This window comes from Prosopis cineraria, unplaced genomic scaffold (assembly GCF_029017545.1).
Source record: "Prosopis cineraria cultivar Desert tree isolate PC_DT_omini unplaced genomic scaffold, ASM2901754v1 PC856, whole genome shotgun sequence".
Classification (NCBI taxonomy): Eukaryota; Viridiplantae; Streptophyta; class Magnoliopsida; order Fabales; family Fabaceae; genus Prosopis; species Prosopis cineraria.
The window spans coordinates 3,180-29,611 of record NW_026556181.1 but is presented as its reverse complement, the minus strand read 5'-3'; the positions used below and the strand labels follow the sequence as shown (position 1 = coordinate 29,611).

Genomic DNA, 26,432 nt, shown 5'->3' with positions numbered 1-26,432 from the left:
AAAAATTTGACTTTTTATTAAAAAATATATTCAAAATTATAAAATACTTTTAATTAATATATACATCTAAAAATTAGTTGATAATGTCTTAAATTACACATTCTTTTTTCTTTTTTTTATGCTTACCATTATTTAATAAGTATCTCAAGAAAAATACTCTAAAAAAAGGGTTCACTAATTTTAAACGGGGAAGTAATAATGGGTGCATTCAGGGAATTATTTGTCCATATAATTTTGTAATGATTTGTTATTGGGTTTACCAGAAAGTTCATAGTTCTTGAAGTCTGAGTTGCGAGGATAAGGAAATGGCAAGTGTAGCTACGAAGGTTTGCGTAACTGGTGCTGGAGGCTTTGTGGCGTCTTGGCTCGTTAAGCTTCTTCTTTCCAAGGGCTATTTTGTTCATGGCACCGTTAGAGAACCTGGTCTCTTTTATTTTCACTTTCTTCTTCCATTTCTCCCTTAATTTTGAAAGCGTTTATACTCAATTGGATTAGTTCGATTTCATTTATTGCATTTGCGTGATTGAATCGCATTGTTATCTGTTTGCAAGTCTGATCGGGACGCGTAGGTTTTTGCCTCTTTTTTGAAAAATAGAATTGCTTTCCCTTACCCTCGGATCAGTTCGTCAATTTCTTTAACCCTTTGTGTCTGATCAGGTAATCACAAGTACGATCACTTACTTAAATTCGAGGGTGCTTCTGAGAACCTAAAGCTCTTCAAGGCTGAACTCTTAGATTACGAGTCTCTTTCTTCGGCAATTGTTGGATGTAGAACAGTTTTCCATGTTGCTTGTCCTGTGCCCTCTACAACTGTGGCCAATCCTGAGGTAAGTTTTTACTCCATGGGTTTAAAATTAGCTGAATTCTTACTATTTTGTTTCTAGAATGTTTAGGCTACCCTTTTTGCCATGCAAGCGCGTTTTAAATTTTGCCTTTATCAATATTGCCTGGAAGTTGAAACTGTTCTTTTAAAACATACGTATTTGAGATTCCATTGCTTTTTTGTGGAAACTGCTTCAGAGTTGAAAAGTGAAAACATCCAAATTTCATTCAACTGACGCCATAATTATCTTGTATTAGTTCATTATGTTCACTCGAAATTCCGACTCAGTTCAAAACTTCAAATATTGTAAATTTTGTCATTTCCCCGCATGCACACTATGTCACTATCTCCCTTGATATTTGCTAGCAGCAATGGGATTTAGAGTTTCCTTCTTTGAACCAATGCAGCATTATCTATCATTTGTAACATTTCTTCAATATGGAACTTGTATGTGGAGTGAATCAAGCAACCAATATTCTTGTGATTGTTGACATTTCTGCTGTCTCGTGAGTGAACTCAATGAAATTTAGGCTATGAATATTTTTATTTCATCGTAAGTCTTAGATGTTAGGTTTTGTTTGAGAGTTGCAACATTGAGATCAAGCATTGGTTTATAATTGGCACTTGACATTTTCTACAGGTTGAAATGATTGAACCTTCTGTGAAAGGCACTACTAATGTCCTCAAAGCTTGTCTTGAAGCAAAAGTGGAACGGGTTGTCTTTGTATCTTCTCAAGTTGCTGTTTCCGTGAACCCCAACTTGTCCAAGGATGAAGTAATCGATGAGTCCTGTTGGTCTGATAAAGAGTACTGCAGAAGAACTAAGGTCTGAAACCGTGAACTTTTATCACTTACGAGCTTATGGTTTTGGACCTGAAGCTGGTCCTTTATTTGAAAGTAACAGTGTCTTTAATGCGGCATGCTATATTACTTGAATTTTTATCTGGTAATAATACATTACGTTTCAGTCCCTCGATTATCAAGAATATTCCCTTACTCTCATTTCACTCATGATTCAGAACTGGTATTGCTATGCCAAAGCAGAGGCAGAGTTGCAGGCTCTGGACTTTGCCAGGAATACTGGGCTTGCAGTGGTTAGTATTTGTCCTACCATAGTGTTGGGGCCTATTTTACAGTCAACCACTGTCAATGCAAGTAGCTTGATTCTCCTCAAACTATTTAAAGGTACTTGCTAACGCCTTATCAAATTCTTTGTTTTGCTATCTATTGGAGCGTCATTGTTTTATACCATAGACACAGCTCTAACGCCTTATCATCTTAAGAACCGTAAGGCTTTATCTGTACAATAGAATAAATTCAGGTCTGGCAATTTATTTAGCCGTTTCTTTCTTGCAATATTTGTCTAAAACCTAAGATGCTGAGTCGCTGGAGAATAAACAACGGTGGATAGTAGATGTTCGGGATGTAGCTGATGCAATATTAATGGCTTTTGAAAAGCCTGAGGCAGAGGGGAGATACTTATGCACTGCACATTCTATCAACACAGATGACTTGGTGGAGAAATTAAGACGTTTATATCCAAACTATAGATACCCTAAAAGGTAAGCTTCAGTTCCCGTAGTTAATAAAATCAAACCATATATGCTCTTGTTTTTATGTAGAGAGAATGACAATTGAAGATCATGTAAGAACATTAATGTAAAATGAGGACACGTTTACTCATTAAGTTTATGAATTTGCTACTCAAACTGCCATATTTACAACTTCAAAGTTCTTATTTAGTATTTCACAGTTTCGGTTTCTGTTCTTGTGCACTTCATTTCACCTTGTTTAACAAGTGTAATTACTTTTGCAGCTTTATTGAAGTAGATGATCGCATAAAGTTAAGCTCAGAGAAACTGCAGAGGTTGGGTTGGAGATACAGGCCGCTGGAAGAAACACTAGTTGATTCTGTTGAGAGCTATAAGGCCGCAGGGCTTCTGGAATCAAAATAACTTTGATTCTCTCTGTAGCGGACGCACTTTGACTTCGGAACCAATTTGGATCCTTTGAAGCTAATTGTTATTTATATTATTAATATGTATGGAATTGGAACTGACAAATTCTAAACTAAAATGTTGAAATCTTAATTTATAAAATATAATTTTATTTCAAAATAACATATTATAAAATAAAATCATGTTTAAATTTTAATTTATATGATGACAACACATTTAGAAATAATAAATATTCAGGATTTTTTTTTTATAAAAAAATCTATATATAAACCTTTGGGTCTCTCAATTTATGCGCAGCTTAGATTGTATTTGGTTTGAGGGAGGGGGAGGAGAGGACAAAGGTGGGGAGGGTGGGGGAGGGATGGGTCCCCTCAATTTGGGAGAGGGGGGAAGTTTTGGAGGGGATGAAAGGAGAAATCCTCTCAATTTGGGAGAGGAGGGTTAAAATTTTTCCTCCCCTCCATCTTACCAAACAAGGGGAGGGGAGCCCCTTCTCTTGTTTGAATGGGACAAGGTGTTTGGTAAGGTGGAGGGATGGAAAATTTTTTTAAAATTTTTCCTCTCCTTCCAAACCAAACTACAATGTAGTGTTGCCTTTTTTCCCCTTCTTAGTGAGTTCATGTTGGTGGGTTCAAGAAGGAATTGTTGCTTTTTTTTTTTTATATAAGGTTATGGTAAAGCCGTGCAAAAAGATTATGATCTAGTCATATTTAAAACTATGAAGTTATTATAGTCTCTCAGAAAAAAATCCAAAATCATAACATAAAAAATGTCATGCATTGATCGATGAGATGAGAGGAACTGTTGCTTTTAAGTTGCATTTGCTTTTTCAAAAGCCACATTTTTTGAATTCTTACGGGAATAATCTATATGATTTAACTCCTTCAATTTCTTTGAAAGTTTGAATGAAAGGAGGTTTAGATGTATTTTAAAACCACTGGCTACAGTACTCTACATAATGAAGATATAGCAATTAAAGATGGTCTTCTTCTCAGGCAATTAGTTCTTTTTGATGTTGTCGTCTTTTTTATGCTTTGGCAGATGATATCACATTAAAACAAAGATACCGTATTGCAATTATGCTTTGCCTTTTCTTTTCTTTTCTTTTTTTTAACCAGCAAGGTAGCAATCCTTGGATCCATTTGGTTGGAAGACTGTTTAAAAAAAAATTTGTTTTGAGAGACAAAAAAATCAGGCTGACAACTATTGATGATTTTTGTATCTAAAGGAAAGAAATATTGTTTGATGCTTGATTTATGTTTGGGTAGATAAAAATGATGGAGGGAAAAAAATAGTAAATCACTATAATGTCCCTATTGTGAAGAATAATAAAATAATTGGTTGTTACTAATTATTAATAATAAACTATATTAAAATAATTATTTTTACAATTCTTAAAAAATAACTAATGGGATTCAATTTATTAGAATGAGTTAGTCTCTCATAACATGATGAATTAATATTCAAATTTTCATTAAAAAATGTGTTCATATTTAATTCTCAATTATACTTCCAATAGGATTGCTTTCTATGTATAAACAATCATAAAAATAGTCACGTCTACTATTTCAGCTTATGCAATGGAAGATTCATTATATTGGCAAAAAAAAAAAAAACAAAACAAAACAAAAAGAAGATTTATTTTAGAAGGTTGACAAAATCAGAGCTAAATGAAAATAATAATAGAATTTTTCTCTAGCTGCCCTAACGTAAAAAGAAATCAATAAAAAGTACTTTTAAAGCTATAATACATTAATATATATATATATATATATATTGGATACATAATAATGTTATTTTAAAAAAAGTAAAATATGATATATTATTGATACGTGCATATAGATAGGTAAAATCATAAAAGACATTAAAAATATAATTTTAATTTAGAAAATGTTCAAACTAATATACATGCATAGTTTTCCATCCTTGTCTAATTACCCACCATCTAATTCCTACTAATAAATATAGTATCAATATTTTCTCTTTCTCAACTATTATTTGAAAAAAAAAATAGCTTCTATATTTTGTTTTACTTGCAACTTGCAACTTTATATATTATAAGATTACATTTTCATACTTTTATAATTAAGAAAAATGTAATTTTTTTCATTTATTACATCTAAAACTTATTTTTTAAATAAAATCTAATATTCTACTTTAAAAGCAAGTAAAAGAATAATAATAATAAGTTTAATACCATATTTTTTAATAAAATTTTATTTTTTTTAATTTTTTTTGTATTGGCTTTAAGCATCGATTCATAATTTAAAAATGTTATATATATATATATATATATATATATTGAAAATTAAAAAATTTTTATATTAAAAAAATAATATTATAATATTTTACGAAGACATATCATGAAAGTATATATTAGCGAGTATCGACGATAGTTGAGGCAGTTTGATGTGCATCCGCTCTCGCCCTCCGACCCTCCCCTCCCTCTCTCGGCGGCTCAGCTCGACCCTCACCTACGGCATGAAACGCGTCTCCTTCGTTCGCCGGAAATAAGAAATCCACAGTTCAGTCCTCCCTCGCCAACCCAGAAACTCGGCCGCCGGAAAACCCCGCCTCCCTTTCCCCTCTTCCTCGCTGAAGTTTCTGTCAACCAAACTAGCCGTTTATGAATGGTATAGAGCAAAGCTGGGAAATTCTCAATGATGGAAACCATAGATTCAACAACATCTTCTTCTTCTCGAACCAGCGATTCCAAACTCCAGAGCTCGAACTCGACTTTATCTCCATTGCCACCGACGGTGGGCAGACTATGGAGGCCTGCTGCGCAGCGAAATCTCAGGAACCAGTGGTCCAAGTTAGCGTCTCATAGGAACCAATGGTCCTCTGTTTCTTCTATCGGAAGATCTCGCGCAACTGCTCTTGTCAACTCTCATCTCTCCCAAAGGTAATCAATATGCAAGGTCATTTTTTCTTTTTTCGGCAACTCAATTTCACATTAGAAACTAGGAAAAATTCAAATTCTCTCCCAAATCCAGGGTTTTATTCATTTTATGAAATATTAAATTCTAACTATTCAAAAATTGATCCAAGGGTCGAGATGGGAAGTGGAGAGAAGCCAATTCCTTTGTTCACTGCAAGTTTTTCACTAGTTTTATCCTTTAGAAAGGAGAAAAAGTGCTCCTGCCGTGATCACAATCAAATTCCTCGATCCTGCTAATTTTTATCTTGTTAGAGTGAGCTGATAATAGGTTTTTGCCTCCATGTGTGTCCAACTTTTTATTGGCATTTACAAATAACGTTTTTTTTTATTTACAAATAACGTTTTTTTAATACATTTTTCACTGGTTGTTTTATTTTAATATATGATTCTTATAAGGTGCTTGTAGTTATGCTCTTGTTTATGCAGGTACATGCCTAACATGGACTTAGGTGTTTTGAGCGATATGCCTGATATAAGAAACAGAGCTTGTTTCAAACTATCAAAGCAGCAGGTAGTTCTTATTCATGTTACTGGAATTTGTATTTCTACTTGGATAAATCTCGCTGGAGCAATTTGAACTTATATTAACTTATATTGGAGGTAATTGTAACTAGGGCACCAACACCATTCAAAATTATCTGAGTTTTGGGATATGTTTTTTAACATATAATGTCAAAATTAATGCCTACATCTTTCAAGAATTTATCATTATTTTGTTTTTGGTGAATTCTTCCAGCATCATATATTACTAATGTGATTTATAAATTTTAAATTTTGTCATACTCTTATTATTTACTGCTTCACTATTTATGTCTATTTCAGGAACTTTTAAGGGGCCAACTATTGTCTACATATAAGGACATGGTACAATTTGTATGATATTGACATGATTATGGCAAAAATGCGCTAGATGTTACTGAATTGATTTATTGTGCATGTTTTATTTTTCATCTAATTTCAGGTGGGTGTAGTTAGTGACATTTTCAATACTACCAGATCAATGAGATGTTTCTTTAAAGGATCAAATAATAGTCCACTACTACAGTTTGCTAGTTTTTCTGAAGACAAGAGTGATTCTGGAGATGGTGGTGGCATCCCTGTATTTTCATTTTTATCAATTGCTTCTCATGGTATGACTTTATTACCCTCTTATTCTGCATCACCCCCCTTAAAGAGAGGAGGAGAGAGTTTCCCAAATTATATGCTTGTTTTAATCAACTTACGAATTCTTCATGTTCTATGCAATTATGCATAGTTAGGCTATCAATTCTGAGGTCAAGTTTTGGCCAACCCAGAGTTATAGAATCTTGAGACTTTCGTGAATGACAAAGGGAAATACATAGAATTCATAAATGACTGCATGAAAACTGTTGACATTGTGATTATAAGCTCCGGTGCCCATAAAAGATGCATGGTAAATATGGGAAAATAAGAGTTTAATTGTTAAAATAAGTTTGATGGGCTTATAAATCAATGTCATGGTGTCCTTATTTCCATCTAACAAGATGTGGAGTTAAAAATAGTTCAATGTATTATCTAACACATCTCATTTATGGGATTTACTAATGATAAAAGTTACAACTCTTGAAATCTCTCAGAAAAGTTGGCTGAGGAGCTGGTTCAAATGTTTAAATGGGAGCTGTGTTTGAAGGTGAATTACAGCCACTTGTCTTGTGATTTTTTTTTTATTTTTAAATTTCATGTATGAATTCTGATTGTCCCTTTGCTTTGATGCTGCTGTGGAACCTATTTTAAATGGGCAGCGATTGCTTATTCTTGAGTTCTTGTCCCTTGGTTGTGACATCTCGCAAGGCAACCAGCTAGATTGTTCAAATGAGCTTTATGTTGGCGAATTCGATCACTTGCAGAACTGCAGTCTTTACTGTGAGGAAACCTGTAGACCAGTTCCTCCAAGACTGAGGGATGGGAAATCTGATATGGAAGCTCTCAAATTTGACAACCAGCCTATGCCTGAGGTTTTACAGGTACTGTTATATATTATATAAATCTATGACAAGTATACTATTCGTAAGACTTGAATCTTGAATAGTGTGGTTTGCTACATGAGGCTTCTTGCAATAAATTGGCTCCAATCAAGTTTGAATCAATTAGACAAGTTCAGGGATTCATATGCTGATTCTGTAGCCATGTGCTTGGATCCTCCGAGCTTCAAGTCCCACCATGTTGCCGTTGGATTTATTCCCTGGACGACTCTAAAAAAGGGAACCCTTCCTCTCCCCAGCTATATTGGCTCAAGAAAATGTGAAAGCGCCTTTCTCTCTAGGAAGTGTGTGTTCTGAAGTGTGAAGTGGGAGGGGATTTTCATGTTGTGTTTTGAATAAAACAGACTTTGTATTATTCATCCTTATTATCTGTCAATATGAAAAAGTAATAAAAATGAGAGGTGTTGCAAGCATCTACATTGAAGTTTAAAACTAATATATAGTCTTATTTCTGTCATGAGGCCCCGTTCATTCAATACACGGCCCCAATCTAGTTTGAATCAATTAGACAAGCTCATGGTTTCGGTTGCTTGTTTGTAGCCTTGTGCTTTAAATCCTCTGAGCTTCAAGTCCCACTTTATCTCCACTTGATCTGTTCTTTGGAGGACCCTAAAAATAGAAACCTTTCCTCTCCTCAGCTATATCGGCTCAAGAGAACATAAAAGCACCTTTCTCTCTCTATCTCTCTAAGAACCACATGTTCTGAAGTGCGAAGTGGGAGAGAAGGGGTTTCATATTTGAGTTTTGAATAAGACAACCCTTTCACTTTTCATTTTTATTACATTTTTCAATGAGAAAAATAATGAAAACATGAGGCGTTGCAAGATTTAAAACTAGTACATAATTATATTTCTGTCATGAGATCATTTGAATTCTACATTGCAGGTTTATTTAACAGCGTGGCTTGCAGAAGTGAACATAGACACTAACAGGTAGGCATAGCATGAGTGTATATAAATATGTTCATCTACATGCTTTTGAACACTAAATGCATCGCTATCTTCCTCTTTCCTTCTTTTCGTAGGGTGGACGAGATATTTGCTGTTGTTGGGGAGGAAATGCATGTTAGAATATTTTGAACTTTCATTGATTACGACTGAAATGAAAAGTCTTCAATACTGCCATTAGAAGGTGTCAAACAGGACAGTTAGCTGTCCACAGACTGGTAAAAAATTTGTTTCACAAAGAGCTGGTGACTCAGAATGTGGAACTGTCTTTGTAACAAGTGGCCAGAGAAATATTGGTTTCTCAGTGCAACACTAGAGAAATCCAATACAAGAAAATAAGCTATCTGGGTCTCAAGACATGAACATGATGCCAACGAAAACTTTTTTTTTTTTTTTTGAAAGGTTAAAAGCTCTCACATTGTGATTCTTTTAATTCATTTTTATTAGAACATTTGGTGAAGAACTCTTGAAAATGATATTTTATTATTGGCCCAAAAGAAAGAATTATATCTTGTCAATATATCCAGTGAAGCTGGAGAACAAGTTGCAAAAACTGAGAAATACTGTTTAGTTTGATATTTTGGTAAATTATCAGTTTCTCCACATGATATCCGTATTTTCCTTGGACCTTCTTTGCCTCTAAAGCTCCATTTAGAATTAGCATCTCTCCATAAATTCATTGAACATTCTCACAAAACTAAAAACACAGATTGATTGGTTATAATTTACTCACAAAATCATTTACGCGGCTCATTCGCAGTAAAAACATTTAGGGATGAGTATATTCATTCCCTCTGGCCCCTGCTAATCACCATACTGCAAAAAAAAATTTTTTTTAGAAATTAGTTGAGACATTCCTTCCAATTCTAGTTTCAATAGAAATTAAAAAAAAAAAAAAACAAGAAGAAGAAGAATGGATTAACAAGGCAAATCTATCAGTCACAATTATGAGAAGATAAGGGGCGATGATGACTATCTGGGCAGAGATAAGGAGGCAATCAGAGAAGCATATCAGTATCAAACAAAAAAGAAGTGAGTTTCAAAATTAGAGAAGGAACAAGATTTCTTTGAGATGCAGCGCTTGAGGGAGACATTCTGTATTTATAACGATTGTGAAAAAACCTTGAGGTGCCATGTGTCCTGGTTTGTCATTAGAGTGATGCATGACTATCCCTTTGTTTGTTCTTTTCCAACTTAATTAACACAAGAAACAGAAAAACACTGTTTTCCACTGGTAATCACAACTTCATTACAATTGAAAATGTAGAGTGGTCTTCCAAAAGCATAAACATGCTAAATGTAAATTATTAATTTTCTGAGCAAATTGTCATAGAGAAATGAAGAAAACTTATTTTACATATCAGAGAAGCCCTCCGGAGACTCTAAATTACCAGCAGTCTAGCTCTAACAAACACGGCATCCATGACGCAACAAGAGTTTCGTCAGGCTCTCACTAGCACAAAAACTGGGGGGAGCCATTATTTTTCTCAAAGAAGAGCTTGAAGATACCATCCATGGAATAATATCAGCACATACTTTATTACAGTGCTTCAAATTTATCTCTCTCAGTCTGCTTGATTTTTCTACCACGTTCCTCACTCCGTTTGATGTCACATTAAAGCAATTCTGCAACTCCAAATGTGTTAGCCCACAGCAAGTCTTTGAAACTATTGAAAGGGCTTCATCATCAATCCTTGATTGCGATAAGTTCATCACCTCCAGTTTGGGTAATTCAAACCCTATCTCAAATCCGCTCACTGCTGCACAGTCAGCTAAGCTTAGGTGTGTAATCTTACGGCAGTCCCTTAAAGCTTCAAATACCCCTTTTGTAATATTCCCACAAGTGTTTATGTCAAGAAGCTCTAAATTGGGACACATGGAAACAAATCTTTTGACATCTTCGTCCTTCAATTTGAAGTTACTACCCAAAAGAGTCTCTTCACTTGAGAGTGGACAACAAAATCATTCAAGTAATCTTCTTTTAAGCCCTCTGTCCCAAGATCTGTCCTCTCCATTCTGATCTCACTAACCACAGGACAGTTTCTTGTGAGAGTTAGAAATGTTGAATTGGTCAGTTTCGAACAAAAACTTAGGTTTATGAAGGTTACATTACGGAGAAACAAAGATAACTCCCTCATATCTTGATCTATGAGATTAGCATTCTGAAGGTCCAAGTATTGAACAGATTGACATTTTGCCAACAAGCAAGATATTCCACTATATGTATAGTCGGAACATTTCCTGAGGATAAGCTTACTCAATGGAAGACCCGCATCTGCCATTGAACAGAGCAATTCATCCGATATAGAGACATATAAAAATTCGAAAACGGTTAAACTTTTCAAACTCCTCAGTGAATCAATAAAATTTGAAATAATAGGTAGTTGTAGATCCTTGACATTACTGAGAGAGATGGAAATCAGATACGGTCTCTTCAGGATTGCTTCCGCAATGCCCACTTGAGACACGAAACTGCAATCTTCAAGCGCCACTTCTCTCAAAAACTCACAATTCGCGAACAGAGAATGAAGAGAGACATCTGTGATGAAGCAATTACCAATTTTGACCGTGCGTAGGCTTTTCAGCCTCATAGTCAACGCCGTGAATCCAGAATCAGACACGGTAAATTTGGGATCGAATTCAGGGAAGCCAATGTGGAGCTCTTCTAGAAGCGGGAATGAATCAGCTATGAGGACTAGATCGCTGTCCTGAAGGTCGCAAATACCGGAACAGATCAAAACCCTCAGATAATTTCTCATCTTCGAACCCAATTTTTGCAGTCCATCGATGGGAAGAGAATTCTGATTCGAGATATTGAGGGAATCGAGGGCCAATCGAGATTTTGAAATCTGAGCAAGCACGGGATTGAGGTCGCCAGTGAAGTTACTGAGATCGATGAATTTGAGAGCGGGAAATCGGACAAAAAAACGGGGAAGGAACGGAAACGTTGAGTCGTAGATTGTGAGAGAGGAGTGAAGACGCCGAGTGATAGAGTAGAATTCTTTGCAGACCAAAGATACAGAGTCGTAGTCACGGCGGTGCTTGAGTGATCGGAGGATCAATTCCCAGCATTCACGAGGTAAATCTGCCCATTCAAATGACATCTTCGAGAAGCAAGAGAATCAGTCTCAGTGGAGAAGTTCAATTCTGAAAATTGAAGAGCCAGGAAGGAGGGAAAGTGAACGCAGGTAGAGGCGTGTTCTCTGTTGGATTTACAAGGCCAGAGACGCCCGAAGAATGAGGAGAGGATATTTGAATTTTGAATGAAAGAGAAAACTGTTTTTGTTTTTTTTTTTTTTTTTGCCCCCTACAATGAAAGAGAAAACTTGATGGAATTGCTTATGGCTTTTGGCCCAACAAACAAAACAAAACAAAACAAAACAAAATGTTTTGGGTCTTAAAAGCCATATGACTCCACCATTTTGACACCCGGACCAAGATCCAAACCAATAAGGATCATTACTGTTGATTCAGAGCCAATAATTCAAACCAAACTCAATAGATCAGTTTGAACTCGCTCAAAAAAAAAATTATGATCAAGCTTGATTATATGAATTTTTTTAAAAGGATAGTATATTTTAAGCCTAATCCGAATAAACCTAACTCCTAAAATTTCCATCTCTATGTGTATATAGAGTAGGTAATTTTAGCTAAACTCGATGAGTCAGCCTGAACCTTGCCTAAAAAAATTAGGATCAGGCTTGGTTATATAGATTTTTTAAAAAAATTTGAAATACTTTAAAGCTCAATTGAAATAAGCCCAGCTTGCTCGAATTATTCACTCTATCTAGTAGGGCAGTCTTATTCAACTCAACTCAAAAAAGTCCGATCATATGAGAAAACTTAAGTAGTCAAGTTGGCCTTAAACCTTTGGGCCTATTTAGGATGGATTCAAATACTTGATTTGTCAATTTTTTAAAAAAAAATTTAGTTTTAAACAAATTTCAATTTTTATTGTATAAAAAAAATACAAAACATATTTTTTGAGATATTTTAAAAATGTAAAAAATTCAAATTTTTAAAAAATTTGTGAGACTTAAAGTTTAAAAATAAAGATTAAAATACATTTTAAATATTATTTTAAGATATTTTACAAATTAAAAATAATAAAAATATAAGAATGTGAACATTTTAAATGTTTTAAGAAAATATCTATCAGAATATACTCAAGTCTAAGTTCTCTGAGCACAAATGAATAGTCTTGGTTGAAACTTTTTGTTCTTGGTCCACTCTATCAAGAAGTCAACACCATCTCAAAACTTCTACTTTGACTGTTGGCTCTTTCTCTTCTTCGTTTGCAGGTACTCTTTGCATTTTCTCCTTCCTTCTGGTGCAAGGTGGTCAATTTGGAGTTGTAGAGTTAAAGTATCATTTTGAAATTTTGCAAATGTCAACACACGCAAGAAGGAAACCAGATTTGTACGACCTCATTTCTATTCATGTCTATTGTCATTGGCTTTATGAATAAAACAATGCTACTCCAACAATGCTTTTTCTCGAGATTTGCTAGAAATGATATGTAATCAAAAGAAACATTTCAAGTTTCAAAATGTTGTCAATGAAAATCTCTATGAATTGCTTTCTATCCTTTTCTTTTAGTCCTGTAATAGTGTTAGTTTTCTTTTCTTTTCTCAACGGAATTCTTTTCCTTGAATTTGGTTGCATGTTAAACTCTCTTTTTTTTTATTACTTAGTTTTATTAATATATATTTGGAGGAGGTTCTTGAAGAAGAAACATTGGCTTTCTTAGAAATTACTTCAACTTGGAGAGAGAATTACTTTACTTGCTCAACTACGTGTTTTCCTTTATAACACATTCCTCATTATCACTAATATTCTTCTTTAACTTTATTTCTTTGTTTTTGTTTTTGGAGATAATGTCCAAGAACTTTTTAAATTTTTAGAGCTTCTCACCTTAATTTCTCATGCTGCACCTGCTTTCTTCTTGCATGAAAACTGAATTCTCTCTCAAATTGATTGCGGTTTGTTGATTGATCGATCTATATAATGCTAATGATAATTTACTTGTTATGCAAACAATTGTACTTGCCATGTGCTCTTTTGTGATGTAAATTGTAATTATGCTTCAAAAGTTGGGGGTGACATTATTGGTTGATTTTTTTTTTGGGCTTTAATATGTTTTTCAAGTTTTCATTTGAAGGGTCATTTGCGTCTTTTTATTTTATTGCATCTCCAATTCCTTTTTATGATGCCAAACATTATCAAGTAAAATGGAATTCAAAAATTCAAACTACAATAGATTTTGTATTATATATTATTAATTGATTAAATATTGATAAATTTCGGCCAAAAAATATTGATATATTAATATATCAATTGAACTTATGTTACTGCTCAACTTTTAATCAACTGATAAAGTAAATGTTAATTAAAATATTAAGGTAAAATTAATCCATAAAACATTTCAATTACTTCCATTTAATTTTATCCACACTTAAAAATTTTAACATATATTTTTTAAAAAATTCAAAGCCATTTTTATCATGATAAGTTAGAATACTTTTATGTATGTGTAAACATTGTATTTTGCCCGGGCTTTCAAGTGTAAATTAAAACTTAATGAAAACATGATAAATCAAATAAAGTAATAAAAAAAGGAAGGGCTTTTGTGATAATAATAATAATATTTTTTTTTACCCCAAATCCCCTTAATTATGATCCCATTAAAGTTAACTTTTTTAAAAATGGAAATTTAGAATATTTGAAATTTAATTTGAGAAAATTGTGCCTTGACTGATATTTGTTTTTAATTAATCTGAAATCTCAAATAATAAAAAAAAAGATTCAAAATAAAAATTACCTTTTTTGTTTGATCTTCTTATTAAATAAAAAAACCTTAATTAACACCTATAAAAAGATAGAGAAGAGATTGGAGAGGGGGACGAAAGAAAGGGAAGAAATTGACACTCAAAATTCATTATCCTTCCAGTGCAAGCATTTAAGAATTGATCAAAACGTTTGCTTAGGTAAGCCAATGCTCTCGGTGATGTCATGCTCTAATTTGGTCAATTCTTCCAGTGCATAATGCGTTTCTCATTCCATCAATTGATATCACTCATAATTTCCTTTTGGCTTGCTTTTCTTTTACCTGCGCGTTCTTGTACTCGTAGTAATTGATATCATTGTGATTGATCTTAGTATGACTGTTCGATTCTGCTTAGACATGTGGTGTGTGGGCTGTCAAGGTGATTATTTGATGATAATTTATTATGTGATAGAATGAGTTTGTCATTAATTTATTTATATCAATCCTTATTTTAGACTAGATAATCATTTATTTTTATTTTCTTAAAAAGAAAAGAAGAGAAATGAGTCTCAATGATAATGCATTTTTCTAAACCTTTAAAACAAAGAAAGATCCATGACTGATACTAAATCACTGTGGGTATTCGATGTATTGTAAGAAATACTAAATCACCTTAAATTCCTAAAAAATATCAAAAAAAAAAAACTGTGAATGACACTAAGTCATCGCAAGTATCAAATTTTATATTTAGAATTTTAAAATTAAATTATTCTATAAAAAATTCACTTTGAAAATTTCTTTAAGATTTGTCATGAGTAATACTAAATTACCGTGTACATATAGAAGCATCAACTAGTGGACTGCGAGTGATACTAAATCATCGTAAGTTTCAATATTTGTTAAATTTTCCTCTCTTATGCATTATTAAAATAATAAAATAATAAAATTTTTAGCATATTTTAGGTTACCCCAAGAGTGATATTAAATCATCGTGGATTCCTAAAAATATTAAATGAGATACCATGAATGACACTAAGTCATCACAAGTATTTAATTTTATATTTAAAATTTTAAAGTTAAATTATTTTATAGCAAATTCACCTTGAAATTTCCTTTAGGGTTCGCCATGAGTGATATTAAATTACCGTGCGCATTTAGAGTGTCAACCAACAAATTGTAAGTGATATTAAATTACCGCAAGTTTTGATACTGGTTATTTTTCTTTTATCCAAAGGTACTTCCTTATGTCAAATTTTTTTATTTAAAAATAAATATAATTATGTAACACAAAATAACCTTCTCTTCATTAAATAAATTAATAAAAAAAATTAAAAAACCTAAATAATAACATTCGAACTATGTGAACTTTGATCCCCATCACAGGGTACGTAGGCCTTAGGTTTTAATCCTAGGTCAAGTCCTTCCATGTAAATAAATAATTTATTCTCTTTTATTTCTTACCTTTATTTTTCACGTACAATAAAGAACAACTAAGATATTATTAAAATGTCAATTAATTTACACAATTAATTTAGGGTAACCGTTCTTATGAATGGGTGTTGTGAGGTGCCTAATACCTTCCCCATGCACAACCGACTCCTGAACCCTATTCTGGTTATTATAGATCATTTTATTTTTAAAAAAAATTTCTAAAATTATCCTTTTAAATTTTGATGGCGACTCCTACGTTAATCGATCCTTCCTTTTCGGGGAGATCACAATTCGGGTGCAACAGTATGTCATGTCATTCAAACAATTCGTATATATATTTCACATAAACATAAAATTAGAGTAGGTGATAGAGTTATTAAAAATTATAGAAATAAAGGTACCGGTTTTAAAATTTTGTCTCGACAAAATGTGCCTTACTTGTAAGATGTTGGTATGGTCTTCAATCCATTACCTTCATGAATGAATGTAGAACAGATATTTAAATGCTCACACGAGTTAGTAGGAGATATGCTAAATAGATATTATCGAATGGTATTTTTTGATCAGAGAAATGAGCAAAAGACTTCGCTGAAGGTTTAACATTTTTTAAGCATCATGCAACAATCTCTAATAACCAACACTCATTAAATGATTGAGTTTAGGCACTCCGCAAAGTTTTTAGTTATTTAAATTTTAAACAAGAACATTGTTATTTGGGAAAAAAACACAATGGAAAAAAAGAAAAAAAACTAAAACGCAGAATCAGTTAAGGAGAAGCATCAGATGGCGGGGGAAAGAATGCTAGTGGTGGTGAGGGTGCTTCTTGGGATGGTTCTGGAAGGATAATCTCCGGCGAGGGTGGAGAGGATGGAAATGGAAATGGATCTTGCGGCTCTCCGGGAAGCACTGGATTTACCGGTGACGGAAGGAAAACATCTGGTGTCTGGGGCGTAGTTAAATCCGGCGGCGTGAACGGAAAAGTCGGTGGTTCTTCTGGAAGTTGCGGAACCATCGGAGGTGGCAAGATGATTTCTGGCGTCTCTGGGAGAGGAAAGGCTGGTGGGGTGAACGTAAATGACGGTGGTTCCTGGGGATTATCTGGGAGTTTTGGACTGGCTGGGGCCGGCAAGAAAATATCCGGCGTCTGCGGGAAGGGAAGGACCGGCGGTGTGGAAGTAACCGGATTATCAGGCAGTACCGGTGGTGTTTGCGGGTTAGAAAACTCCGGAGTCGGGATCACGCCGGTGTCCGGCGGAGTTGGGTTTGGTGTAAGAGGGGGTGGAAATAAGAGAGGATCATCCGGTGGTTGTTGCGGTAGCTGCGGAGTTCCCGGCGGCGTCGAGAACATCGGGACAAGTGGCGGTGCTGGTGTAGATCCATCTGGGGGAAAATTTAATGCAGGTGGTGGAGTATAAGTGCCCGCATCAGGAGGTGCTATCCATGGCAAAGTTGGTGTTTGTGGCACATCTGTCGTCGGAGGACTAAGGACAAGCGGAGGTGGAATTATCAACGGTGGCAGAACGGCCGGTGGAGGGGCCAGGGACGGTGGTGGTGGTGATGGAACTAACGGCGGAAGTGGGCTCGCCGGTGGGGCAGAACCAGATGGAAGACACGGTGGCGGACATGAAGGAGGTGGTGGTGATGGAGACGGACACGGCGGAGGCGGTGGTGGTGACGGAGGTGGACAGGGACAAGTCGGTGGGGGTGAAGGACAGGGTTGAGGTGGAGGTGCACATCGAGGTGGTGGAGACAACGACGACGGTGGCGGCAATGAGGGCGTTGGAGGAATTACCAATGGTGGCGGAGAATATTGGAGCACCGGTGGTGGTGGTGGAGGAGGAGGTGAGATTCTTGGTGAGTAATAAGGAGTTACCGGCGGCGGAGAAGCCAGTAGCGGAGGGGAATGATATATCGGAGTCTGATCAAATGGATTGTCCGCTGAAGGATGTGTAGGAAAAGGCCATTGACCACATTTGGAGAACAGAAACAGGTAAAAGGAGTCACACTTGTTCCCTCTTGTTCTTTTACCTCCTCTGCTTCTTGTTTTGCTGTTTCTGCCATGCTTGATCTTTCTTCTAAGCACTCTCAATTCTTCATCTTCTTTGCCTTTTTCTCTACTTTCTGCTAGAGACTGGGTAAGCAAAAGGAGTAACACTAGTGTTACAATCACAACACTGTTTGCTTTCATTTCTCTACTGCATGTTCATCACGTCCTGCCTATCACTCTGGTTATATACACACCCACAAATGTTGTTTACGATGTGTATGAATCTGTGCATAAGAGATTAATGTGGCGAGTACACAAGGGAAGCAGTAAATAGTGAGAGAGAAATGAGAACATGAGAAAGGGGATTTGGATCTAGTGATTGGCACAAATCAGCTCATCAATGAGTGTCAAATCTCAAATTAGTTTTGGATGGTACAGCATATGTGAGTGTTCTTGATTGTCGAGAGTGTTTTGAATTTTTGAAAAAGGTATACTTGATAAAAATTTCAAGTGTTAACGAAATCTAATAGCTTTACAGCATGTGTAAGTGTTCTTGGTTGAACCGTTAAATCAGTATATTAACTGATTTAATAAAAAATTTTGTTTATGAACGGTTTGATCATGTTTTTTATCATTAACTTTTGAATCAATTTCTTGATCGGTTCAATGACTAATCTAGTTTTTAATACTTTAAATAATTGTAATTGATATATTCAGTGAGCTAATGGATTTAAGCCACTCACTATATCCAAATCTAGAGAAAGAGAACAGTGGGTTTCACACACACACAGAGGAAGTGGAAGGAGGATGCCTAGTTGTATGTGCCAAATTTAGTGCTTGAGACTTGAATTGAATATCAATACTCTCTGTAATAATTTAATGCAAGTAAAGGTTGTAGGCGCACACCTCAGGCTCTGCCTTGTGGCGTGTCAATTCTTTAGATCTTGTGTGCTTGCATGTTTTAGTAAGTTGCAACGAAATGGCACACCAAGTTAAAGTTGAGTAAGAATTTTTTTTTGGCGCAACCTGATGATGTCTTCTAAAGAATTAAGTTATAGAGAAATAGGAAGAGAAGAGCTGGTTCACCATGTGTGAGTTTTATAGGTGTGGGGTCTAGCCTACTTGTTTATTCATATTTACTTATAACTTTATGATTATACATTTCTAGGATCCTCATTCTGTTTTTGGCCCTGAAATTAGTAGGCACCTAGCATAATACACTTTCTGATACTAAATATAAGTACTAGTTAATAAATGTGTTTTGATCTTAAATATAAGATCTCAGTTCCTTTGTCTTTTATATTTGCTAGTTATTTTCAAACTATTCCAATTGATTGTACTCATTAACGTGTGCAATAATCAATAGGGATAATTTTCATTGTAAATGATTAAAAGAAGGGTTGTTTTAGGAAAACTAATACTCCCTCCATCTTAAATTATAAGACACTTTTAAACAAAATCATATATGCTAATAAATCTCATTAAATACACTTTACAATTTCATATTTTCAAAAAAAAGAATAAATTTTTAAAAAATGCTCTTCATTTATTACTCCATTTATAAAAAAATATTAAACAGAGAAAATGTAGTGGGAAGGGTAATATTAGAAAAGAATTATTTATAAAACCTTATTTTTATCAAAATGTTTTATATTTGGGACCGAATCTTCTCCCGAAATGTCTTATAATTTGGGACGGAGGAAGTACTATATATATTTTTATAAATAAGTTATTTAACTAAATTTTATCATATTTATGAATTACTCCCTCCTCCCTCCATTCCTACTTCTAAGTTAATTTTACCTATTTTACGCAAACTAAGAAAACTAATTCACGTCTTTGAAATTATTCATCTTTATGCAAATGCTCTTAATTAAATATTATTCTCTCTTAATTAATTAAAAGCATCATTTTTCAAAGGCCATTGATGGAAAAAAAAAACATATTAATTACTGCTTAGATTTTGTAAATTGTCTCATGAATTGGGACACTCAACTCTTTTCTACATCAGAGGGAGTATTAGTGAAGTGTTTTTTCTTGTTTGAAAGAGAGGCTTTCTGAGTGAAGTGGTGAGACGTTTCAAGAATAAAGTGTTACATTAAAGCATATCCCGTTAGGCTTGGAATATGTGCAATGTAAAAATTAGAAAACAAAAAACAACATACCTCATGGTCCTCAACAACTATTTTGGCCTTTTTGTTAAAAAAACAGGGATCATCATGTGCTTTCTGCCTCCAACATATATGTTCTTTCATGTGCCAAGTTACCAAATTCAATATGTAAGGCTATTGACTTAGCTTGCACTGATTTTTTCTAGGGAAGAGTAAAGGATAAAAAGAAAATCCATCTTAAAAAAAAAAAAAAACTCCTCACTCTCATTGATAAAGGTGAATTGGGTGTTAGACCAAGAACCATTTGTCAATAAGTCTGCACAAACAAAACAAGTATGGAGAATTCTAAATGCTGATCCTCAATCCTTCCTTTCTAAGACCTTAAGGTTATATTTGGATGGGTGGATTTAAGTTAGGAATTTAAATTTAAAATCTCATATTTGAAATCTTACAATTGAAATCCAAAGATTCTAATTCTTTGTTTGGATGATATAAAAAATTTTAAATTACAATATTAAAATCTTTTGTTTGGATCGAAAGTAAAATTTTAAATTTTAAATTCTATATTTGAATTTAAAAACAATTTGAAAGATTAGTCAAACCCGACGCCAACTTCTAACAGGATCAAACAATTAAAGCCAACTAGGACTGTGGCATTAGTAACAATCGGGATGGGATGTCGGACTTCCACTGGGATTGGATTGTCATGATGACAGGGACCGAATGGCTAACTTCCATTAGGACCAAACCAATGGGGACCAGATAGCCACCTTCCACAAGAATCGGACTGACGGCGACGACGGTGACTGGACGACTGACTTTCGCTAGGACCAAACCGACAGCTGTGAGGGGGACCTGACTTGTGGCGACGATCGGGATAGGACAGCCAACATCCACCAAGATAGGACGGCCAAATTTCATAGAGGTGAGACTCGATGGAAGTTAGTTGTTTGGTCCTCGTTGTCACCATCAGTCTGGTCTTGGTGGAAGCCAGTCTTTCGATGGTCGCCATTGGTTCAATCCTGGTGGAAATCGGTCCTCCAATCCTCGTCATCATCGTCGGTCCGATCCTGGTGGAAGTCGGCCATTCGGTCCTCGTTGTCATTGTAGGTTCAATCCTGATAGAAGTAGGCCATTTGGTCCCCATCATTGCCATCAGTCCAGTCCTGGTGGAAGTCGGCCATTCGGTCATCGCCGTTGCCATCGTCTGTCTTGTCCTTGTGGAAGTCAATCTGGGTAAAAGTTAGTCTTCAGTCCCTGTAGTCACCATCGGTCCGGTCCCGATGAACAATGGTAGCTTGTTTTCATCAACTTTGACGTTTTGGTCCAATTACCCTTGGCATGTTGATTAAGCCTTCATGGATTTAGGTCAAATTATAAAAGAGATTGAGTTAGGATTTGAAATAATAGGGGTTTAGAAAGGATTTTAAATTACAAAAAGATTAAGGGAGAATTTGGATTTGGGTTTGGGGCAAATCCAAATCCACACATTTTTAATTATTCAAACAATAGATTTGATTTAAATCTATATTCAAATCTAAGTCCATGTGTATCTAAACATAGTATAAAAGTCAAATACATGGATCTGAATGCTTCATCTATCATTAAAAAGCCTTACAATTCTTCTTCGTTCTAGAAGGGTATTTATTTCTGTGCTGACTTGATCATCTCCAAAGCTCAAATGGAGAACTGGACTGGTAATGAGGAAAACATTTCTCTAAACCATCCTGAATGGTTCCAACTCATTCAGTTCCCTAATCAATCTACACATAATCATTCTGTTGCTGATTTGTTTAGGGTTTAGGGTAACTTGAACTTGATTTACATTTCTCTAAACCAGCCTAAATGGTTCTAACTCATTCTGTTGCTTGATTTGATCCTTCTTCAACCGTCATGTTGGTTGGCCAATGCTTGAAATGCACCTTTGTTTAACCAACTCTACAGCAGAGTTGATGCTCATTTTCAGCGTTCCCCTACCTTTTACTCCTTAAGAGGACAGACTCATCTGGAATGTCGCACACAGTGGTGAATATAAGGTCAAAGATGGTTTCTAGATCTTACTCAACCAAAGCTTAGAAAGCTTTGTTAACCCTTTTTTAATCAACCCATTTCGAGTTTGTTGTGGAAGCTCAAGTCAGCAATGAAATATCTACTTTTTATCTAGAAACCTATTCATCAAGCTTTGCCACTAGAAGAGATACTTCAGAAACATCATCAGAATGTCTCAAATAACTATCCTTTTGGCTTGTCTTGATGGAGAGACCATTGATCATATTTTCACTCAGTGCAATTTTTCTAAAGCATTATGATTTTCTCGTCTTTCAATATGTCCCTAGCTTTTAGACAGTCTGGGCTCATCAGTTGGATCTTAACCACCTTGAATGGGTTATGTATGAGATTGGTGGCTTAGATCAGATAAAAAAGGGCTTTCACTTTGCTGAACATGGTTTAGCAGAAAAGATATCTGGTTGTTTGTCAAGATGATCTTCAACACCCTCTCAAATTCATCAATGAATTCCAGGGCATTCTTACCTTTTGGATTCTGTCTGTCAATGGAAATTTTCCATTCCTTCAACTGTTTCAGGTCCTACTTCACTTTCAACACACAAAACCTCGCATTGCTTTGGATGGACGTTGGATAGTTTAGATGAAGAAACTCAAATACAGTAAGACTTTGCATCGTGGTTCGTTATTCAAGAAAACTCTAATATCATACTGTTTATCCCATATTTTGTCTTTTTCGGCCCAAGCCCAAAGAGGTCGAAAAAGCTTCTAGAATGGGGGAAGTTACTTGCAAAAAAGAGTAAGCAATGCGCCACTTCGAAAATGGGGGGCAAGTAGAAAAGTTCAGGAAAAACTGCAGCAAATAGTCTTGGAAAAGTGGAATATAGAGTCACGGAAAAACTATCTACGTTGCCTATGAAATAAAAGCAAGGCACAACATATCAAATCCCTTGCAGCACATTATCAGAAAAAGTACAGACACTTCCTTTTGTAAATTTCTATGTAGTTCCTTTGTATCAGCACGCGATCATGAGAGAGCAACAAGTCCCTTGCAGCAACACCGGGTAGAACAGCAGCATCACTACTCCAGCTTTTTTCTTCTGTTTTTTCGTATTACAATTTCTGTAATTTACCGTAGAATAGTAATAGTATTATGTCTGCTCCTGTTATGCATTTCTTTCATTTTGCTTCATCTTTTTTTCCCCTGTATTTTTAAACACTTATATTCAGGAAAATTGTAACAAAGTATCCTGAGAACTCACCTTTTGATTTAGAAGTTAGGTGCATGACATTGTTTGAGGACAAGCTCTCTTGACACGCCTGCGCACCACAAACACAACAAACACATACACATCATCAAATGGAGGAAGAATTTAAACGATACTCAAGTTCCATCTTGCATGTTTCAGAGCTACTCTGATGGATACTTAACTGTCAAAATAATTTCAATTCTCCTTCAAGGCCTTCATGCTTATTTTGTCTTAAGTAGATAGGGTTGAATCACTTCTCATTGTGGATATTTCATCAATGTTTCGCTGGTTTACTCAATTTGATGTATTCTTAACGAGGATGACTCTATGCACTTCCTTTTTAGTTTTTCTCTTTGGATAGCTAATGCTAATATTGTATTTTTAACATTTTATTGTTAATATAAACTTTGTTTTTCTTCCAAAAAAAAGGTGGGCTTTGTATTTTATGTTTTACATTTAGCATAGAAGAAAATTCAGGTTTATGGTAGACTCACATAAGAGGTAATTTTCACTATTTTAAAACCCAGACTGACCCAAATAGTCGGACTGGTCGAACCATTACTTGGAGAAGAAAATGGTATGGTTCAACTATTTGGCTCGTTTTGGCTGTTGGCTTGCTTTGACTTAGGCGGTTTTTGAAGATTTAAAGCAAAAACTCGAAACTCAGAGTGGTTGAACCGTTTTGACTTGTTTTTAATATATATGTATGTAAATATTATTTTTTATTTAATTATTATATCACTAGTTGAACCATAAGACTTGTGACTCATTGATCTTTTTGGTTCATTGTCCAGTTTGAATTTTAAAATGTTGTTAATTTTCTTTTTAATCTTGTCTTAAGCTTTCCAAAACTTCTATTTCTTGAAGAAAGGATTGTTATTTTGTTCCTGGTCAGAGAATTCATATCTATTTTATATAGTTTAAAAAACTCATAATATCAAGGAGTTTTAGAAGAATTTAGGTTGGATTCATTATTTTTATATAATTATTTGATTAAGTCAAATTTAAGTATTGTTAGACATAACTGAGGATATAATCTTTACTCGAATATGTGAAATTTACTTGAATAATAAATAAACATATGTTTTATATTTATAAAATTAGTGAAAAAGAAAAATTATAGATACTGTGTATAGCAGCATTATGTTGACCGTAAGCAGTCCAATGTCACAAGTCTCGTGGGACCATGAATCTCAACTTGCTGGATGGACTGTTATCTTTCATTTTGTCATTAAATTAAAATTTAATAATATGTAACTGAAAAAAAAATTAAATTTATAAATTAATTTCTACATATTTTACCAAAACAAATAAAATTTTAAAATTTATTGATTCTATCCAAAATTTAATAAATTTTTAACTTTATCCTTATTATATATGTATTTTTTTTAAACCTTAAATATGCATACTTTTATAATATTTTTTCTCATTAATATTTAATGTGATAAAAGGAGAAACTTGTAATAAAAAGTTAAGAACATGAGTTATAAATAGGATAAAAAACTCTATCTCTTTATCTTATGAATATGATTGGAAGTGTAAATATAATTAATATATGTTTAGAATAAAATTTAAATAAAATAAAAAATTTTGATATTAGATACTCTCTCTGTTAAAAAATATAAGGCATTTTTAATTAAATTTTACCCTCAATAAAGTAGTTACCTACTTTCTAATTAACTATATCTTTTCATATTTACCTTTATTAAATACTCTATAATAAATATAAAGTAATTATCAATAGATGTACTTTTAAAAAAAAGACAATGATTATACCTTAAAAGATTAAAAATGCCTTATATTTTTTAATAGAGGGAGTGTTAAATATATATTCATAATTAATCATATATTCTATTGAATTAGTAAGAAATGTATTCCAATTAAAAATTATACATTCATAAAATCTTAATTTTTGAGTTTCTGATTAAAAAAAAATGTCTAATTTTTGTTTATGAATTGGGGAGTTCACATGATATTTGTGAGAAAGGAAGTACGCAAAACGTAGCCATCATGATTTTGATTGCCCTATCATCCAAGTCACGACATGTCAATAATTAATTTATGGTTTGTGTTTGTGGGGTTTCTTTCTACCAATATAAAATATAATACATATAACGACAAAAAAAAAAACTCTCTCCATTATATTTTATAAAATATTTTTTAAAATATTAATATTTTATTTTTTATAGTATAATATGCTTTGCAAAAAAATAATGATATCTAAATCAATATTATCCCAAAATTTCCATCATTATAAAAAGAGGAAAAGTGGGATTTAAAAATTAGTGTTAAATGCATTTAAATTTGAGTAAATTATAAACACCTTCAGAGCCAATGAAGCTGGCAAAATCTTGAATTTGTTGAGATTTGAAGATGCCAAATCATGGAGGGACAAGTTAGAGGTCTAGTCTATTATTTTATATATATATATATATATATATAATTGATATAATCATTATCATTGTCATTACTCAATACTCATTATCCACTGTTACGATTAATTTAATAAAATTTATAAAAAAAATATAACTATGATTAAAGCACCTTTAATCCTTTAATTTTATATAAAAATTTTAATTTAATTTTTTAATTTTATAAAATATCTTTTTCAATCCTTTTAACCCAAACATCCTTAATTCTAAATAATTATCTGTTGGGTCAATCATTGTCATAAACTTATAAGTAAGCATTTGTGAATGTTTTTTAAATATTTAAAAGTTTAGTGTAGAAATTTTTTTTATTAATAAAACTAACAGTGTTAGGAATATAGCTAGTACTGGGCAAATGAATTATGGGCTAACTCGTAGGCTAGTCCACGCAGGTTGGCATTTTTACAGGTTGGGTTGAGTTAACTTGTTAAATAAAAAAGGCTGAAAAACTCAATCCAACCCATTTTCTAATGGGCTGACGAGCCTGTAGGCTAGCCTGCAAAATTTTACCAAATTTTTTTTACAATTTAAAATTTATATAATATAAATATATATTTATTTCATATTTTAAGGAAATTAGCAATTAAAGGACTTGTAAATAAATATAAAATTTAATCAAATAAATTTATTTGTTAGATTTTTACTATTATTTATTTTCTCGCCTAGGTGTGTTATCTTTCTCATTGCAGAGAAAGAAAATTTGAATATAAACTAATATTATTTTTCCTAATGAATTCTTATTTATGATTTCAATTAATAGATCTTATGATATTAACAAATA

At 33.7% G+C, this 26,432-nt stretch overlaps 6 protein-coding genes across 10 annotated transcripts; 4 read left to right on the top strand and 2 right to left on the bottom strand.

Annotated features, from left to right (window-relative positions):
* The first annotated feature begins 58 nt into the window (after positions 1-58).
* On the top strand, positions 59-2,863 carry LOC129298586 (cinnamoyl-CoA reductase 1-like). The gene is made up of 6 exons (XM_054937007.1): positions 59-423; positions 658-827; positions 1,464-1,649; positions 1,843-2,008; positions 2,199-2,385; positions 2,640-2,863. Exons 1-6 carry the CDS (start codon positions 306-308, stop codon positions 2,776-2,778), a joined length of 966 nt encoding a protein of 321 aa, XP_054792982.1. The 5' UTR covers positions 59-305; the 3' UTR covers positions 2,779-2,863.
* Positions 2,864-5,197: 2,334 nt separating this feature from the next.
* On the top strand, positions 5,198-9,277 carry LOC129298591 (uncharacterized). 2 transcript variants are annotated; one of them, XM_054937012.1, is made up of 8 exons: positions 5,198-5,686; positions 6,149-6,233; positions 6,545-6,586; positions 6,684-6,852; positions 7,321-7,373; positions 7,486-7,707; positions 8,611-8,657; positions 8,750-9,277. In XM_054937012.1, the coding sequence occupies exons 1-8, from the start codon at positions 5,442-5,444 to the stop codon at positions 8,802-8,804; spliced, it is 918 nt and encodes a 305-aa protein (XP_054792987.1). In that variant the 5' UTR covers positions 5,198-5,441; the 3' UTR covers positions 8,805-9,277. The 2 variants fall into 2 exon arrangements, with proteins under 2 accessions (XP_054792987.1, XP_054792988.1); XM_054937013.1 differs by having other exon boundaries at positions 5,469-5,686; positions 6,129-6,233.
* A 593-nt stretch (positions 9,278-9,870) lies between these two features.
* LOC129298592 (F-box protein At5g51380-like) lies at positions 9,871-11,930 on the bottom strand. The gene is made up of 2 exons (XM_054937014.1): positions 11,230-11,930; positions 9,871-10,947 (listed from the first exon to the last, which is right to left on the bottom strand). Exons 1-2 carry the CDS (start codon positions 11,774-11,776, stop codon positions 10,580-10,582), a joined length of 915 nt encoding a protein of 304 aa, XP_054792989.1. The 5' UTR covers positions 11,777-11,930; the 3' UTR covers positions 9,871-10,579.
* Positions 10,077-10,550, bottom strand: LOC129298590 (uncharacterized). The gene has a single exon (XM_054937010.1). The coding sequence runs from the start codon at positions 10,548-10,550 to the stop codon at positions 10,077-10,079; it is 474 nt and encodes a 157-aa protein (XP_054792985.1).
* A 4,182-nt stretch (positions 11,931-16,112) lies between the features above and the next one.
* LOC129298589 (uncharacterized) lies at positions 16,113-17,285 on the top strand. Its single transcript, XM_054937009.1, has 2 exons — positions 16,113-16,173; positions 16,642-17,285. The coding sequence occupies exons 1-2, from the start codon at positions 16,113-16,115 to the stop codon at positions 17,283-17,285; spliced, it is 705 nt and encodes a 234-aa protein (XP_054792984.1).
* A 142-nt stretch (positions 17,286-17,427) lies between these two features.
* LOC129298593 (uncharacterized) lies at positions 17,428-23,539 on the top strand. Of its 4 annotated transcripts, none has more exons than XM_054937018.1 (2): positions 17,428-17,860; positions 23,254-23,539. In XM_054937018.1, exon 1 carries the CDS (start codon positions 17,428-17,430, stop codon positions 17,821-17,823), a length of 396 nt encoding a protein of 131 aa, XP_054792993.1. In that variant the 3' UTR covers positions 17,824-17,860; positions 23,254-23,539. The 4 variants fall into 4 exon arrangements, with proteins under 4 accessions (XP_054792993.1, XP_054792991.1, XP_054792992.1 ...); XM_054937016.1 differs by having other exon boundaries at positions 23,250-23,539; XM_054937017.1 differs by having other exon boundaries at positions 23,247-23,539.
* Positions 23,540-26,432: the final 2,893 nt, after the last annotated feature.

What these genes read in the sequence shown, in the direction of transcription:
- LOC129298586 (XM_054937007.1), top strand. Translation starts at nt 306, where the DNA reads ATGGCAAGTGTAGCTACGAAGGTTTGCGTAACTGGTGCTGGAGGCTTT. An exon ending in AGTACTGCAGAAGAACTAAG is followed by an intron (nt 1,650 to 1,842) that starts GTCTGAAACCGT and finishes CTCATGATTCAG; the next exon opens with AACTGGTATTGCTATGCCAA. An exon ending in AACTATAGATACCCTAAAAG is followed by an intron (nt 2,386 to 2,639) that starts GTAAGCTTCAGT and finishes TTACTTTTGCAG; the next exon opens with CTTTATTGAAGTAGATGATC.
- LOC129298591 (XM_054937012.1), top strand. Translation starts at nt 5,442, where the DNA reads ATGATGGAAACCATAGATTCAACAACATCTTCTTCTTCTCGAACCAGC. An exon ending in TGTCTACATATAAGGACATG is followed by an intron (nt 6,587 to 6,683) that starts GTACAATTTGTA and finishes ATCTAATTTCAG; the next exon opens with GTGGGTGTAGTTAGTGACAT. An exon ending in GTGAACATAGACACTAACAG is followed by an intron (nt 8,658 to 8,749) that starts GTAGGCATAGCA and finishes TTCTTTTCGTAG; the next exon opens with GGTGGACGAGATATTTGCTG.
- LOC129298590 (XM_054937010.1), bottom strand. Translation starts at nt 10,550, where the DNA reads ATGTGTCCCAATTTAGAGCTTCTTGACATAAACACTTGTGGGAATATT.
- LOC129298592 (XM_054937014.1), bottom strand. Translation starts at nt 11,776, where the DNA reads ATGTCATTTGAATGGGCAGATTTACCTCGTGAATGCTGGGAATTGATC. An exon ending in CCTACGCACGGTCAAAATTG is followed by an intron (nt 10,948 to 11,229) that starts GTAATTGCTTCA and finishes GTTCAATGGCAG; the next exon opens with ATGCGGGTCTTCCATTGAGT.
- LOC129298589 (XM_054937009.1), top strand. Translation starts at nt 16,113, where the DNA reads ATGGCGACTCCTACGTTAATCGATCCTTCCTTTTCGGGGAGATCACAA. An exon ending in ATCACAATTCGGGTGCAACA is followed by an intron (nt 16,174 to 16,641) that starts GTATGTCATGTC and finishes GAATCAGTTAAG; the next exon opens with GAGAAGCATCAGATGGCGGG.
- LOC129298593 (XM_054937018.1), top strand. Translation starts at nt 17,428, where the DNA reads ATGGAACTAACGGCGGAAGTGGGCTCGCCGGTGGGGCAGAACCAGATG.